General features: G+C 38.8%; 1 protein-coding gene across 2 annotated transcripts in view; it reads right to left on the reverse strand.

The window, feature by feature from the left end:
* The window catches only part of ZFYVE26 (zinc finger FYVE-type containing 26), a 52,749-nt gene that overhangs the window by 6,251 nt on the left and 30,016 nt on the right, over positions 1–16,482 (reverse strand). For both annotated transcript variants that reach the window (XM_075713398.1, XM_075713397.1), the window contains 14 exons: positions 15,920–16,166; positions 14,713–14,811; positions 12,645–12,802; positions 11,543–11,712; positions 10,278–10,306; positions 8,275–8,396; positions 7,965–8,185; positions 7,183–7,330; positions 5,871–6,080; positions 4,797–5,012; positions 2,339–2,536; positions 1,817–2,019; positions 800–941; positions 199–258 (listed from right to left, as the gene is read on the reverse strand). In XM_075713398.1, the coding sequence (XP_075569513.1) occupies positions 199–258; positions 800–941; positions 1,817–2,019; positions 2,339–2,536; positions 4,797–5,012; positions 5,871–6,080; positions 7,183–7,330; positions 7,965–8,185; positions 8,275–8,396; positions 10,278–10,306; positions 11,543–11,712; positions 12,645–12,802; positions 14,713–14,811; positions 15,920–16,166 (2,223 nt within the window). The remainder of the gene's footprint in view (positions 1–198; positions 259–799; positions 942–1,816; positions 2,020–2,338; positions 2,537–4,796; positions 5,013–5,870; positions 6,081–7,182; positions 7,331–7,964; positions 8,186–8,274; positions 8,397–10,277; positions 10,307–11,542; positions 11,713–12,644; positions 12,803–14,712; positions 14,812–15,919; positions 16,167–16,482) is intronic.

Raw genomic sequence — 16,482 nt, forward strand, 5'->3', positions numbered from 1 at the left:
GCAGCACCTTCATTTCCTTACCAATGTTCCTCCAAATACACAGACATTTAAGACTTGAACTAGTGACTTTTCTTGCAAGAGGTTTTCCTTTTTGGGGATTAAAAGACATTTTGCAAAAAAGTCTTTTGCTTAAACAACTGCTGCTTGCGGGAGTTTCTTTCGTAACAACAGTGCTTGTTATATCAAGTTTTTCCACACCTGAAGGACTCTAAACGCAATCCCAAACCCCTCCTCAATGTTTTTGCCTTCCAACATGACCTGAAAAGAGAGGCATAAACAAGTTTGAGCATGCATGTTCCTTTTTAATTACACAGAGTTTAATAATAATGCACTCCCAGATTTTGCCCGGAGGCTGGAAGATCATGCATTACTTAAGAGAAAACAGCACCACCCCAACAAATAGAGCAAATATGGGGTCTATTGTCACATACTGATTCCCTGTGGGACATCGGGCAAGTCACAGATGGAGCTGAGCTGAAATTAAGAAGGGTTAGAATAATAGCAGTATTTGCCTTGCTTCAAAACACAATAGGATGTATAGTCAGAAGGCACATTACTATTTGGATTTGGGATCCTCTGCCTCTGAAAGTTTGAACTTTGAGGAGAGGAGCTCCAGGTTCTCAGGTGTTCTCTGCTACTTTGAGGAAAAACATGAATTTTTCATGAACGGTAGGTTGCATACATGCACAAATAACCTGCCCATAAAAAGTACCAGAGGCTGCTCCAACCATCAAATGTTTCAACCTATATGTCAACAGTATTGTTGATGATAAATAGTGTTTGAAATAGCAATAAGTACCTTGCAAGCAACATCCATTTTCATGTTATTGTTTCCAAAGAGTGTGGGCAAGGAGGAACCTGTCATTTGAGAGGTTCCCGAGCTCTCACACCGATGCAGGAACTTTGTTACTTCCATCTGCAGATCAACTGTATTGATGTGCCTAGATAGGGGGAGAAAAAAAAAAATCTCACTTTATTTTGAAATAGAGAAGGTGTCAATTATTATTTGTGTGAACTTACCACTTGAACACATTTCAAAATAAGACGTATTTCCAACCAATAATTATTTTGGTTACTTTTTGACTTTGTGTAGCCAAATCTGCCGCAATGAGATACTTTTCTGATCTGTGCACTCAACATGCATCACAAGCTGAAGGTGAGCACTTGTTCACATTATTTCAAAGAAGTGAGCCACAGAATCTGGATCCCAAATAAATATCTGCTCCCTCTTTTCCACCTCATCACACACACTCCCCCCCCACCTTTAAGTTAAGAGTCTAGCCTCAAAAAAAAAAAAAAAGAAAGAAAAAAGCCCCTACAAAAACCAAGATATAAAAGCCCAAGTACAAGAGAGATCTGGCTAAATTTACACTTCAGCTTTTGAATACAGGGATCCAGTTATGTTTGGCACCTATAACTTCTATACAGTTGAATGTTGCGAGTTAACCACAGTAGGCAGCTAAGCACCACAAAGCTGCTTGCTTTGTGGAAAGGAAGACTAAAAGCAAGAAAACTTGTGGATCGATATATAGCTGTCTATGCACTGTAGGGGTTTTGTTTATTTTTTTAAAGGAAGGTACATGAAACATAGACTGATACTTTTAGTAGAAACAGTTGCTCATCTCCTGCGTTGGGTTGTTGGGGGGAAAAGGTAATGGGAATCCTATACTTGCAAATACATAAAAGTCAGATTTGGGTCAGGCACAGCTAGCTAAAGCCAACTTAAACACAACCACTGGGTTTTTTAAAAAAAAAAAAAAAAAAAAAAAGCCTGAATTTCCCCTTTCTTATAACTTAGCTTCTTGTTTATAAATACCTTGACACATCTGTAGCAGACATTTTCTTCCGAAAAGTGAATGCCATTTTTTTCCTTCCTGAACTTCTTGAGACCTCCTGCAGGTAGACTTTGAGATGGTCCTTGATATTTAGAAGCCACGTCTGTCTGCCTCCCAGTTCAGTGTAAGACTTTGCTCCATGAGTGAAAAATCTAATGCAGGTCATGGCAGCACGAACATGATCCTAGAAGAAATACACTGAACACTAAGATGGACCAAAGTACACTACCTTCACTAATCCTTGTCTTCACTAAAGTGCTCATATAAAGCAGGTAATGATCTATTTTCTTTAAAGGAGTAGTAAATCTACTGTAATCCACCAGATCCATGACAAATGCATAGCAGGTCAGCTTCAGTCAGGCTCAGGCCTTCCTGTTTTTTAGGACTGGAAAGAAGCAAAAATATACTTGTCCACCACACAGATTTACACGAAAGGAAATAACCAAAAGTCTGACAGTATTCAACATTTCACTGAAAGATATGGCACTGACCCTCATCTTTACCTTCATGAATTGTTGCAGCTCATACAGAATATGGTAGTAGTTCTTCCTCTGCAAGTATTTGCAGGCTGCAATCAAGTAGGCTCCCCAACTGTCCAATCCTGGATCAATGTTTTCCAGCAAGTTCTCCAACATACGCAGTTTTCCGCTTTCATAACTTGGAATGAAGATCCCTTCAATGAACACTTCTGATGGGGATTCCTATGCAAACATCAGAAACATAGCTTGAAGATAAGCCGTTGTGGCTTGCTGATTTTCCTTATACAACATAAATGAGTATTAAGTGACTGAGATCATAAAATTAATAAATAATTTAGGCTGGAAGGGATCTCTGGAGGGCATTTAGTTCAAACCTCCACTCAAAGAATAGCTTCCAATTTAGGTCACGCTGATCTGGTCCTGTCTAGTCAAGTTCTGAGCATAACCAAGTAGGGCAATTCAACAGCCCCTCTGGGCTCCAGATCCCATGTCTAAACATGACACTGGAAAAAAAAACAAACAAAAAACCCAACAAACTTTTCCTTATATCCAGCTGGAATTTCCCTTGCTCCAAATTGTGTCCGGTGTCTCTTCCCCTTTTACTGTGCACATACGAGATAAGCCTGGCTCTATCTTCCCTATAATCACCCACTTGGTAGCTGAAAACAGCACATAGATCTCCTTTTGCCTTCTCTTCTTCAGGCTGGAAAAAACCTAGCTCTGTCACTCATCATATATCATGCGCTTCAGGCCCCTAATCACTTTGGTGGCCTTCCACTAGACTTGCTCCGCTTTGACAACGTCTATCTTGTACTAGGGAACCCAAAACTGGGCACAGGAGTTCAGATGAAACCTCACAAGTAGTGAGCTGAGGGGGATATATACTTCCCTTAACCTCCTGACTATGGTCTCGCAAACGCAGCCTTACATATTAATGTTACTATGGAAAGAAGCATGTGTGACAGCATGGCCTGCATAAATGTTTTAAAGACACAGAATCATAAAATCGTTTAGGTTGGAAAAGACCTTTAAGATCATCCAGTCCAACCATTAACCTAACACTACCAAGTCCACCACTAAACCAATTAAGGGTAGAGTAGTAATTTCATGTTTCCTGGCTTGGTGGCTGGATTATTTTTTAATGAAAGTAAAAACTAGGAATCATTATATGGATTTTTTTTTTTTTTATTTGTTAAATCTCACAGTAAGATACAAGCTACAAAACCTGTACACATAAAATGTTTCCAAGCAAGCAACTGCAAAATGTTTCATTAGAATCCTCGTACCTTACAGCTTTAAGGTAACAAACCTTCCTCTCTAGTTTGCATGATCACTACCAGTCTCCTTGTCCAAAATACCGTATCAAATTGTGTGTCTAGAGCATTTTCAATGTCTGCTACTTAACTAGTGCAATTTTTTCCACCAACATTGCAAAAACATGCAATTTTTCTTTAAAGGCAAGTTTAAACTGATATAAAGGACACGTTTAATATGCAGATGAGTATATGAGCTTAGAATGGATAATGATATAATGAGAAAGCAGAGCTGATAAGACAACTTAATTATCTATTAATAAGCTCATAAGCAGACTGAAGATAATGGAATTTGGTGTCTCAAGTTGTACATTCTCAATAAGAATTATTTTTAATAATAATAATAATAATAATAATAATAAATAAATAAATAATCAGAAAATCAAGCACAAGCACAGAAACTTGAAAAAGAAAAGAAAACACCCCTCCGGCCACTTACAGCTTTCAAGCTGGTGAGATGTAATGGATTCACATCTCCTCCACACCTCCTAAGAAGCACCCTCAATGAATTAGTGAGAGCCTTGTTGGAATAATTTCTGGGTTTAATTGTAATTTAGCACCAACAGAACTGTTTCACTCAGACATTCTCAAGCCCTCCTACATTATGCAGTTTTCTTAAGGCAGAACTGGAAACCATTTTTTTGTTTCCCTAGATTTCTGTCCTCTAGGACATGATCCTGTATTCCCTTATATTCCTAACAGTTACAGAAGTGCAAATGTGGGCGTCTGATTAAACACACAATACCAAGAGACAGAGCCACTGTGTTACAGAGTAAAAGTGTCTACCGTTATCAGCATGTTGGAATTCAAAATATTCCTTGACTCTTCTGAATTGTGTAACAACAGTCACAGATTTTCAGCTTTGTAGAAAAAAGATGAAGTACTGGGCAGGGGGGAAAGCACTTTTCTACTCTCCAGAAGCCATTGTTTCAACACAATGGGAAAGAGAGATTAAACACAAGATGTAAAGATCAAAGTTATTTTTTCATGTCACTGAATTCTTGTCAGTCACTGGATAGTTCATAACACCATTTAGGACCTCAGAAAACTCCCGTGCAGAAAAACACCCAGAATGCTGCATGATGGTCATTACCATCTTAGACTGGCCTTGAAGTCCTCTTAACTACTTCTCAAGTTTCTTTTAGGTGATGGCAAATCAGACTACTCACCTTATTTAACAAGTGAAGCAGTGCTTCTCTCATACAGTCGTGCCTCATATAAAAGCTTATTATTGCCAGATTAGTGCCATAACTATGTAAATAGAACAAGCACTCTTGATAGTAGCTGTTGTGTTGAATCTTCCCCTCACACATCATCTCCAGAGACAGACTTCTTGTTCTCAGTGTTGCTTCAAGTTCCCTCAATGTGGCAAAGTAATCATCATCCTGCCGTTAAAACACAATCAATGATAGTTAATGACTAAGAGGAAAACTTTTTTTTCAATTAGATCTTGTCACCCAGTCCTGAAGCTCTTCTGTTATTTTTAAAACAGATATTGCTTTACAGGGGTGACACTTCAGTAATGCTTTTTTTATAAACACTAGATTGAAACGCTCCTATCAACAGAGGTGCTGACTGTTGCTGTAGCTGGCACAGCTGTTTCCAGGGATGGACAGGAAGCTTGTTTATTTAAACACAATTCCACTGCCAACAGCTACTCCAATAACCTAGTTCAAACAGGCTTTTTTATTCTCCTAAAATACATACTACTAAGAGGTCTTTCATCATTATGATTCCACAGTTACTAGAAAGTTACTAAAAGTCATTCTTTGGTACCTAACCAGAACTTCCAGAGCTAATCCCAAACCATGTAACAGTGCTTTTTGACAAGGAAAGAAGAGTGGAACGGTATTTGTAAATTCTCCTTTGAGTTCTTGCCAAGTTATCAGAATTTCAGTAGAAACAGGGCATTACCGCAGCATCACAATGTTGCTGGGATTGAATTTAGTTTCCTCAGACTGTAGTAATAACATGTTAACCAGTACAGCTTCTTTCCCCTCCACTGAGTATACCCCAAATTTCTGTAAAATCCTATGATCTGGTTGTCAGCCACCAATTCATTGTGAGAAAGCAACTAACAAATTTCTCAACAATATTGAGGCTGCAATATGCAATCATGACAAAAGAAGGAAAGAAACCTAACACCTGATACTGTAACATGCATTGCCATAAGGTGTGTTTTAAAACATCAATACTTGACTTTGCTATAGCCCTTCAGAGCAGACAGAACAGAAGATTCTTACCACAATGAGTATGGGCTTCACTGTGGACTCCAGGTACTGTATCACATCCTGGACTAGCCTTGAACCATGGTTCAGCTGGTTTAGATCCATAGGTGGCTTTAAACATCGGTTAAACTTCTCTCTTGCTGAACTTAAATTTCCAGCTTTAAGGCAAGCCATGCCCCAGGCATGCCATGCTCCACCTGGATCCAACCCAGATTTTGTAGAAACCTAAATTAAAAATCATTTGTTAATACTGCAACACAGTCCCAGTACAGAAAACAGGAAAACCGGCTTATCACACAGTCTATGATTGTGACCTTTCACCTTCTAAAGCACATTTCCCATTAAAACAAACAAAACCCGCAAAACAAAACAAAGAGATGCTGATTATTTCTGGATTACTGGCACAAAATACCACCTACCACAACACCCATGATCTCAAAATGTAGAATTTTTTTATTGTACAAGTTTAAGCAACTACGTATCTGGGAAGTTTCAGTTCAGCAGTTTTACAACTCATGACATTTTCACATCTGCTTTTCTTGTAAAGCAAATGATTTTTAGAGTAGAATTCACCAGGTTTGTCCTTTTAAAAAAAAAAAAAAAAAAAAGAAAAGAGCAACAGAAGATGCTTCATGAACTGCCACAACTTGTTTTCTCATAAATTTGCTGATCAAATTTATCTCTGATTTTCTTTAGTAGACCAGCTGCCTTTAAACATGAACCATTTTTATTCAAATAGGTCACCTATTCCTGCTGTTTATTACCCCTTAAAGCTCCTAAATCTGTTTGTAGTATCATAATCCTTTTCCTAACAAACTGCAATGCCATAAACAGAGGCTTACAAAATCCTGTGAGCAGGAGGAGGACAGAATATAAACAACACCAGATGAGCTCTGCTAGATAGGTTTGCCACATTGCTGATTTCCAAATAAATACTTGGGAAAGGTGCCTTACTAGTATCTGCTGTGGCATTACAGACAAATGAAAATCAAACATACAAGCCTCAGATAAAGTCCTGCCACAAAGGATGTCTCAGCCGTTCTACTGGATGGAAGATTTCTCCATTTAATGACTTCCTTGCAGTTAGTCCATTCCAATTTTAAACAAGGCCCCTACCCTTCCCTTCAGCAGCCTGCTCCACAGTAGAAGGACTTTTCCTTCTCAGAAATTTTTTTCCCAGTGTTCAGAAAATGATTTCTTATTTAAAAACTTAATCCCAGTTTGTAACTGTTTAAATATTGTCCATTTCACACATCACATCCATCTGAACTCAGGAGGGAGAAAAACAAAAGCATTTTTAACATTGACATCCCTCCATTGTCATTACCTCTATAGCTAGTTGATAGTACTCTGCTTCCAGAAGCCGATTTCTTAATCTCGTTACTGCTGCAGGGAGAAGAATCTGATCCAAAGATGGTATTGGACGGTAGGCAGCGGCAACCAAAATATTCAACACATCCACTTTGCTGATGTAGCTAGGAGAAAACAAAGAGGTTAAACAAATACATACACTTTCACTATTATCATACACTTAAAGAACTTTATGACAAAGACAACTCTTTCCTAACCACCAGTATATCAGGTTTCTCTATCCATCATACTTTCCTATTCAGATTATTTTTTATTGTGTTTTTTTCCACGTTCAGTGGAACACCAACAGACACTGACTGCAGACCCCAGCTATATGTTACCAAATCCAAATAGTACGTGTGAAATTTATATATATTACACCTGCCACCTCAAGCTCTGTAGGACAAAATTTGAGAAAAGTGTAAAATGCTCATTCTCAGGAAGTGCAAGTTTAAAATGCTGTATTGACATATAGATTGAAAGCAGATACACAATATCAGAAGTAGAAGATTTACCTCAGTCTTTGTGAATTATTTCTCCCTACTCTGAGAATTTTTTCAGTAATTATTACGCAGTCATATTACTTGAATTTCTACTATTTGAACTCTTACATTATTCTTACATTACGAACTTCTCTTCTTGTTTAAAATGTCCACAGTACAATCACAAAACAACCCTCCCACCCTCCACTCCCCAGTAAAAAAGGATAATGGTCTTGACAATACCTCCATACATACTAGTGAACAGCTGGTAAATCACCTGTCACAGAGAGCTAGATCCTGGCTCCTTCCAGCTTTTACAAACATCATTTTGGCACTGAAGAGCAATTGCTTCATGATGTCCATAAGGAGACCGGCATCCACCTCAGGATTAGTGAGCCCTTGGGACAACTTGCAGCAGTGCTCGATCAGTTGGTGGCCACACACTATGCTGTCACTGTGCAGGCTAAGAATGGCAATACACAAGGAAGAGCTGGGAGCCTGATAATTCAAGAAAAGACAGACAAACACGGGTATTGAGGTAGTTCTCCAGGGAACTGCTTATATTGGACTCTTTCTCCAGACCTCACCTGTTCGTAATAAAATTCACTGCGTACAAGTTCATTCTCCTCTTCATTCAAGGAAAAAATCCATTCAAGCTCAGTTGCCTTGGGTATCCGCACCACTGTGGAATATTCATTATTAGAAGTTTCTGCAGCCAAAAAGAAAACACCAGGTAGAATCATTGTACAAGAAGCAACAAACCTGGCTAAGGACACATAATGCAGAGTATTCTTAAATCTCTTGTAAAAGAGTCATCTGTAATCATCTCATTGTACCACTTCCTGCCAGTATCGCATGTCCAGCACACAGATTACAGAAACATTTCCATTTCTCAGCAGGCTGCCAAACTGTACCTAAACTTACTCTCACGGTTACAGTACAGCAGGCTTTAAGACAAAAGATTATGAGAAGGCAAGCTAACTCCTTATGTTAAGTTTTCATACAAAATAGTACTGCAGAAAATTGGGAGTTTTGATCAAATTATTCAAGAAGTGTCATTTCTATGAAAAGTCTTTTTCATTCCTTCAGATAAAGGAAATTTCTGTTTTGAAATTAGTAATACAGAATAGCTACAAATCAAATACTGTCTGTCATCTGAGTGCAGCCTTCTGATGCTCAAGTTCATGATTGTCGTTCCTGGCAGAAAAACAATCTCCAATCTCACAATGCTAAGAAATGGAGAATAACGCTAATTTGCTACTCTTTCTCCTGATCAACTTCCTCTTCTCCCTGGAAAAACTTAAAATTAAAAAAAAAAAAGTCTCAAAATTCAGTGTTCTAGATTTCACAAAAGGACTGTTAGAGTGTTGAGTAACTCTAAACCTGTAGGGTGAATTTAAAAAAAAAAAAACCAAACAAAAAACCCCACAAAACTAAAACCACTATTTCTAAGTGGAAACTGGAATAATTAGAATAAACCAGGCTTGAAAACATTTGAGCCTTCTTCACAGTCTCATCAGATAAGTTAGAAAAGCAGAATAAAACACTTTCCCTCTTAAATCTGAGGATTTCCGTACTGTTCTTATTAACTCCTACTGAATGAATCATATGGGCCCAGTGATGTGTAGCAATGCTGGAGGCAAAGAGAAAGATCTAACCAGAAGCAGCAGCTCAGAAACTGCATTTCAGCTGCTTCAGTCTTGTAACAAAGGTAGTAGTAAAGCAAACTTCTGTCAACACACACAAAAAATGCTCAAATAGGCCATCATACTTAAAAAGGGACAAGTAAGGAAAAATATTCTCATTTGTTTTGTAGCACAAATGCAAATTTTGCACCATGTTTCACATTACTGCTATAAGCACTTCAAATAACTATGTTTTGGTCTGCTAGAATTTCACGTCAGTGTCGAAAAATTTTGCAGAATCACCTCAAACACCAGATTAAGCAACAAATAGTAAATACCTTCTGAGGAAAAACGACAGAGAGAAGAAAAATTCAACTGAATTGTATTATTATTCCTGAAGTGTTATGATATTAGATGTGGAAATTGAGTCACTGAAGAGAAATTACTAGTCCATATTCACACAACCAGCAAAAGAGACGGAACTCAGGACACAACCAGACCCATGAGAGGGGCCTCATACTGTGCTACCCCCAGCCAGCACAGGATATCAAACACCACATCACACTGCAGTGGTATTCAGAATTGTACTACCACGGTTTGTAAAAAGAGGATCACTCACCACAGCTCTGTACTGGGCTAATTAATTCTTACTCAGACCACAGCTTCTCACTGTTTCTAGTATGCAAAGTGCATTCTCCAACTGTTGTTTTTCAGTTCCTTCCTTTAATCCCCATCCAGTACATTCAATATTGGCTCAGACATCTCTCCTAAATCTCAATTCCTATTCACAGAAGTTTGGAATGCTCAATTTCAGCCTGCACATGCAAAAACCATCAGTGGTATTTTGTAACTGAAGTTTCCATCAGCCTTCAGCTGCAACTAGATGTATCAGCTTCCTGTCTCTAACTCTGCTGCTAATCAGGCACTTTAAAAAAACTGAAGTTTAACATTGCTCCATTCCTTACCTTCCACTTGGTCCTGATCTTCTTTTCTGCTGTAATAAAATGACAGAAAAAAACATCATGCCTACTCCAGCACACTGGGGAAAACAGTTTTTAAAAGGAGATCAATATGGCTAGCCTTTTCGGAACACTGTCTTGTAAAAATCTATCCGACCCATTGTCTTGCCCTACCTGCAACTGTCTGGAAATCTAAGATCCTGCCTCTGCATTGTTGTATTTCAACTACACTAAGTAATTAGTTCTTAAAACCTTCTGTAGGAATAGGACTGTTGCACACATCATAAAAAAGCAGACACTGAGAACAAGAACTGGCCGGTATCAAAATACGTCAGAATTAAAACGAAGTTTCTGGCATCCAGGTCTCTGTCCTTAAGATTCAGTTGGTTTTGATATACAAATAGGGTGAGTATTAAAAAAACCCCAGACACTTAAGCAATTAAAACATGACAGATGGCATGCAAGCTCACTGCTAGGCTCTGCTGACCTAATCTGGCAGTGTAAGCAACCATTCTGACGCAAACTGGTTTAGCTAGAGGTGACTGCTTGTTTTTTCAGAGGTTCCTTTTCAGATATGCACAGTATTCCTCTTTTCCTAACAAGCCTGCTGATACTGCCATAGCCAATACTGCTATCAGCAGGCTTGACAGGGTCAGAGTGTAAAACTCACTCTTTTCAGCTGCACTCTTCACCAGCTGGCCTAACATACACACAACAGATTTCAGTCCAATTCTCAGCTTTAAGCAACCACATCATGAAAATTTGTCATCACAGCTGTTCCCTTTATTAAGGACAGTTTCAAAGCCTATCTAATCATGAACTTGCTTTTGAATCCCCAAGGGTTCAAGGAGTTGTAATGAAAGGATTATGGAGTAACATTGAAACACTGATATGTTCAGCAGAGCTAGTCAACATGTGATATTCATCCAGGAGCCAAGTAAACTGCAAGAAACTTTGTCACACTGTAGTAGTTTGTGCTGAATAAGTTTTGCATCAAAGCATTAAATTCTTAGGTTTAATGATCAATCGATGCTTAAAGAATTAATGACTTTGTGGCCTGGCTCTCCAGTGCTCCTTCTAATGTGAAAAGTAAACTGAGGCATAAGGAACATCCCCACACCTATCAAGCCTGAAAATCCCAACAGCTGGAGGCCAAAAAACTGATGTTGTTACATTATCTGGATAAACCCAAATGCTTATTTCTCTCTCATTCCATTCAAGTACTTTGCTGTGTACATGAAATTGAGGAGAAATAGAATGGAAGGACTTACATGCTTGTGTCTTGTACCAAGTCAGGCAGATGTTCTCTGTTGCAGTAGCTATAGCACTGATCACATACACGAGACAGATTTTCTCTGCAAGCTTCTACTGCCATTTTCTTGGTGGAGCAAGTGCTGCACACCAGCCTGCCACAGCGCCTGCAGTGATGGCGCCTGTTAAACTAAGCAAAAGAGGTCATGGATGACCAACAGAAAGAATTTACTGAAGTCCCCTCCTACATCTGCCTGCACTCATGAGTAAATTTCCTCCATCTGAAGAGAGGAAACACCATGCATGATAAGGCTTTTCAGAACTATAATGATTGATCCTCACTGTTACAATTCCTGTCTGGAGAGGGCATAGCAAAGGAAAAAAAAAACCAAAACCAAAAACAAAACCCAAAGGCAGGTGTTTAAAATGTTTGCTGCAATCTTGGGCTTTCCACTATTTAAATTATCCCAATTTTGATCACAGCACTAATTAGATCATCTCTTGGAAGAGTCAGCAGCTGTAGACTGTCTTTCTGACACCATCTTAGTAATTTCCAAATTCAAGAGCAACAGATACTTTGAGAAAACGGTACTGTTTCTAAGCAATAGAAGATAGCAGACTGCCAGCACACCTGCAAAACTCAAAATTAATCTTCTCCCTTAGAGCACCAATGCAGTTGCTCAAGTACTCTATGAAACAACAGGTTTTAGAAAAGTGTAATCAACAGCAAAGATTACGTTTTCTATATAGGTAATCTGAATTACATGATGCTTGTGTTATTTCTTGCCAGCACAGTCAACTAGACAGCCTTCTGAAATATTAATACTATCATTACACATCTTTGAGATCTTATAGTTGTCTCCTCTCTGATGACCAGATTTCCTCTTCAGGCTCTTATCACTTCACAGGACTCTGCAAGGAGCTAATTGTTGCCAGTCTCCTCAACTACACTAAGTAGAAACTAATGGTTAAATATCAAAGGACTGGCAATCTTGTCAGGCCTACACTGATGCAGACAAACTTGCTAAAGTAGCTAGTGTCTCTTGGGAAACAGACTATAAGCAAGTGTTCATATTAAGGTCACAGTTCTAGGAATGTCTGTACTTTGGTTTTGCTCCTTACCATAGTAAACCGTTCAGTTTTGCAAACCATACATATCGTTTCAGTGTCATCAGGTATCCATTGCTGCTTTGGTGGTGGCTTCTCGGGAGGCACAAATTCTTGAGGAAACAAATTCTGCTGCAGACTTCTGTCTCTGGAACTTGCAGATAGGGTGACACCTTAAAAAGAACCAGTCCAAGAAAAACTTAGAACAGGATTTAAGCCATTTAATGGAGTCTTGAATACCAGAAAACACGACGGACTTACTGAGGCTATAAGATCTTTCTGGCTCACAAGACGACTACCATTATCTTTCAACTAGGCATGGCACAATAACATTGTGTAAGGAACATATATGCTTCAAGCTAAAATTGTAAGACTGTAAACTTACAGTACTTCAATACTGATAAGCAAGATTACATACTTATTAATAAACCTTTACCATAACAATTATAGAAGTATGAGACAACTTGTCAACATCTGTTCTTGTATCATAAGGAGAGACTTAGAGAAGGAATCAAAAAATTCCCTGGTCTATGGATACCAAAAAGTGATATAGCAAAAAATATAGTCTTAAGGATACCCAGTGCTGACATTCCTGAAGATTGAGACTTTTCTTTGTTAATCTCAGGAGAGGTGTGGTATGGCTAGCAACAGCATATCCCTCCCTGTTCTGGTCCTCTTTACAATCTACTGTGGGGAAATCAGTTCAAAGAGGCAGGAATTTAAGTCTTTGGCCTTCATGATCTTTGACCTTGCCAATGAAATACTCATTGAATCAAGTTTACAGTATTAGACAGGCTTTTAGTTTATATGATGTGAGCCAGTTACACTACAGGCTAATTAAAAAGTTCAACATGTCATTGCAGCCCTGCAAGCCACCTTCTGTGTACGTGAATACTAAACTAAAACAGGAAAAAAAAAAAATCTCCATTCCAGTAAAGCTAACTCATGCTCATCCAAGTGAATACCAGCTTGTTGCAAAGGAACATTAAAGGACAATGCATTCAAGTTTTGTAACAACATACAGATATTAAGCTGACCATCATGAGAAAAACTGAAGAGCTACACAGCACAATCCAAGACGCTGCTGTCACTTCATGCAGGCAGCGCAAGAAGAGTCTTCAGTTCAGGATACAGAACCAGAGAACAGTTCAGACACCCTAAACTGTAGGTCAGGATATCACTGTGCAGCTCTAGTTCAGGCCCATCACTTGCTGAGAATCACCAGCCTTGGAGGTCTGAGGATATCCTTTGCTAGTCATTCCCTGAGAGGACAGACTGTGCATCTCTCACAATATATATCCTCCACAGAGTGCATCTCTTGCATTAGATGCTGAACGGAACCTACAGAAGGATTTGTGGTTGTTTTCAAGCCATAAATATTCTTCAGTTGTTTCGGCTTAAGTTATTTTAGTTCTATTTATTTGTGTTTGAGTGCAGCCTCTCAGACAATACAAGGTGTGTTATTTCCCTCAGGTCACAAGAGGGATCCTAGAAAAAAATAAATTTAAGGACCAAAAGAATGATGAAAAAAATACAACACAAATGAGATTTCTACTGTAAAACCGAAGTTAAGATCCAGAAGAAAAAAAAGTTACTAAGCAAAGAACAGGAAGACAGGGAGAAGTACCACAGTAATGGGCTTCCAGACAAGCTCTGCCTATATACCCAGAGAGAGAGTACAGAAGTCAAGACACAGAAAGATTAACCTGCAGCACCATTAATCCACCAGCAACCTAGCTGTGGCAGAGAGGTAGGTTTGTTTTTTTTTTTTTCCTGCAGATATAGTCCTGTTTTCTATGGTCTGTTCAGGCTTGTTTTCTTCTGTAGGGTCTGGAAGGGAAAGGTTTTGTGCTGATTTTTCAGACATTTTGTAGATACCTACCAAAAATCAAAACAAAGCCATACACTTCTTGTTCTCCTTTAAGTTTTCTTTTAATTGGGCCCAAAGCACCCAACTGTAGAGACCTACTAACCTCCATTGAATGCGACCCAAGTTACTACTAAGTGGTGGGACACACATACATAGGGGATAAAACAAATAAGAACAGGTTGAAGGAAAATGACACCAAGGTCTTAACCATACCAGTAAAGCTGACAGGAGATAGTTCAGATGATCCCGATTTAGACAGTACTTCACACTCCAATACCTGATTGAGACTTTCTTGGATACGTATCAGAGAATCTAGGACAAAGGGAAGGAAAAAAAAAAAATCAGAACAATACTGGCCATACATCTACCTGTTTTTATGAAGACTAGAGGAATCCATTCACAGGAACATGTAAGAATGTCAGCACAAAACAGGACTAGCTGTGTAATTACAAATTACTATGTTTTCACAAAAATTAGCCCACAACAATTCATGCAACACTATGTAAAATTCAATGACCTAGAACACAGAGAAAGGGATCCTTATCAAAGCAATGGACTACTGATAGGCACAGTAATAAAACAGGAGAGAATAAGTATCAGATGTGAAAACAATTAGTTGACAAAGATGCTCATAGCGAATACTCCACATAGCAGTGGAAGGAACATACTTGCAAAGTTATAGGTCATTCGTCAAGAAAAGATAGATAAGTCTGATGCTTTTATGTTAGCTAGAGCTGCATCTTTAAATCATGAAATGAAGTCAACCTTTGGAAACTGGCATAAAGCAAGTTGGTAGGTATAAATAAATACAAATAGGTACACACACCATGTGCTTTTCATACAGTGAAACAAAAGCACTGGACTTGATCTGCAGCACCCTCTGCTGTTCCAGTTCTAAAACCCTGAAAGTGGAGAGCCAAATGTAGGAGAATCGAAGACAACACAGATGAGAAAGGATTGGCAAACCAGAAAAGAGAACAGTGCTGAGAATGTTAAAGTAGAACTACAAGTTTAAAAGTCTTTTCTATGAAAAAAGGAACAGGACTCTGGTAGGAGGAAAGACTATGGAAGATTAAATCCCCATTCTATTTGGGGGAAGATGCAGTTGGCTGCAGGTTTTAGAACTGCTTAAGTTGTCAGTGACTTTGTGTTAAACAGGAATGAAATAAAATCAAACAACATCATGTAAGAGGAGACCCCAAAAAGAAGCAACAGAGGAAAGCCTCAGAAATTTTTGACGCTGTTGGTCCTTGAGAACATCTATTTACAAGAAAGGCAAAGACTTTAAGAACATGTTCTGGGCTAGAGGGAGACTGGAGGCACACATCTAAAAATGTTGTGGCACAATTGGTGAAATGATTCTGGGGGGAAATTGGTCCTTCTTTCCCAAGTGAAAAACAGTATTCTCACAGTCAGTCACCTGATCTCTTTTCTTTTAATGTGAAAGGGAATTTGAGAGCTTTTTCTGCATACTTGGAGAGCAAATCGTCAATGTCTTCTACAGTAAAACCAATTTCCTGTCCAGCTAAGAGTTGGTGCAGTGTCTGCACAGTGACAGCTACCCAGTCCACCTTCATATTCATGAGGAGCTGTTCCAGCATGAGCAGTGGCCTGGAGGAGAGGTGGAAGTAGTTAACACGGGAGAGCTCAGGCAGAGTCAGCAGCACCTGAGACACAAGAAACAAAGCATATGTTAAAATTATACACCTTCAAATCTGTGTTTCTGTGAGATTAAAGACAAGAAACTAGCATGGTAGCTTATGCAGAGAATGGAGTAACAAACATATAGGGGCCAAAAAAAAATGGAGGTAGGCTTCTCAGACCTATTCCTACTTCTGTTACAGAATTACTGAGTGGATTTACAGAAATTACTTAGCTTCCACTTCCCGTTCTATAAAACACTGCCCTCCTTTCAGAGGCAGTTGAAGAGTGGCAAGCATTTTGTGACCCTGTGACAAATATGTTGTAGCAGGGTAGAGCACA

This window comes from Pelecanus crispus, chromosome 6 (assembly GCF_030463565.1).
Source record: "Pelecanus crispus isolate bPelCri1 chromosome 6, bPelCri1.pri, whole genome shotgun sequence".
In the NCBI taxonomy this organism is placed as follows: domain Eukaryota; kingdom Metazoa; phylum Chordata; class Aves; order Pelecaniformes; family Pelecanidae; genus Pelecanus; species Pelecanus crispus.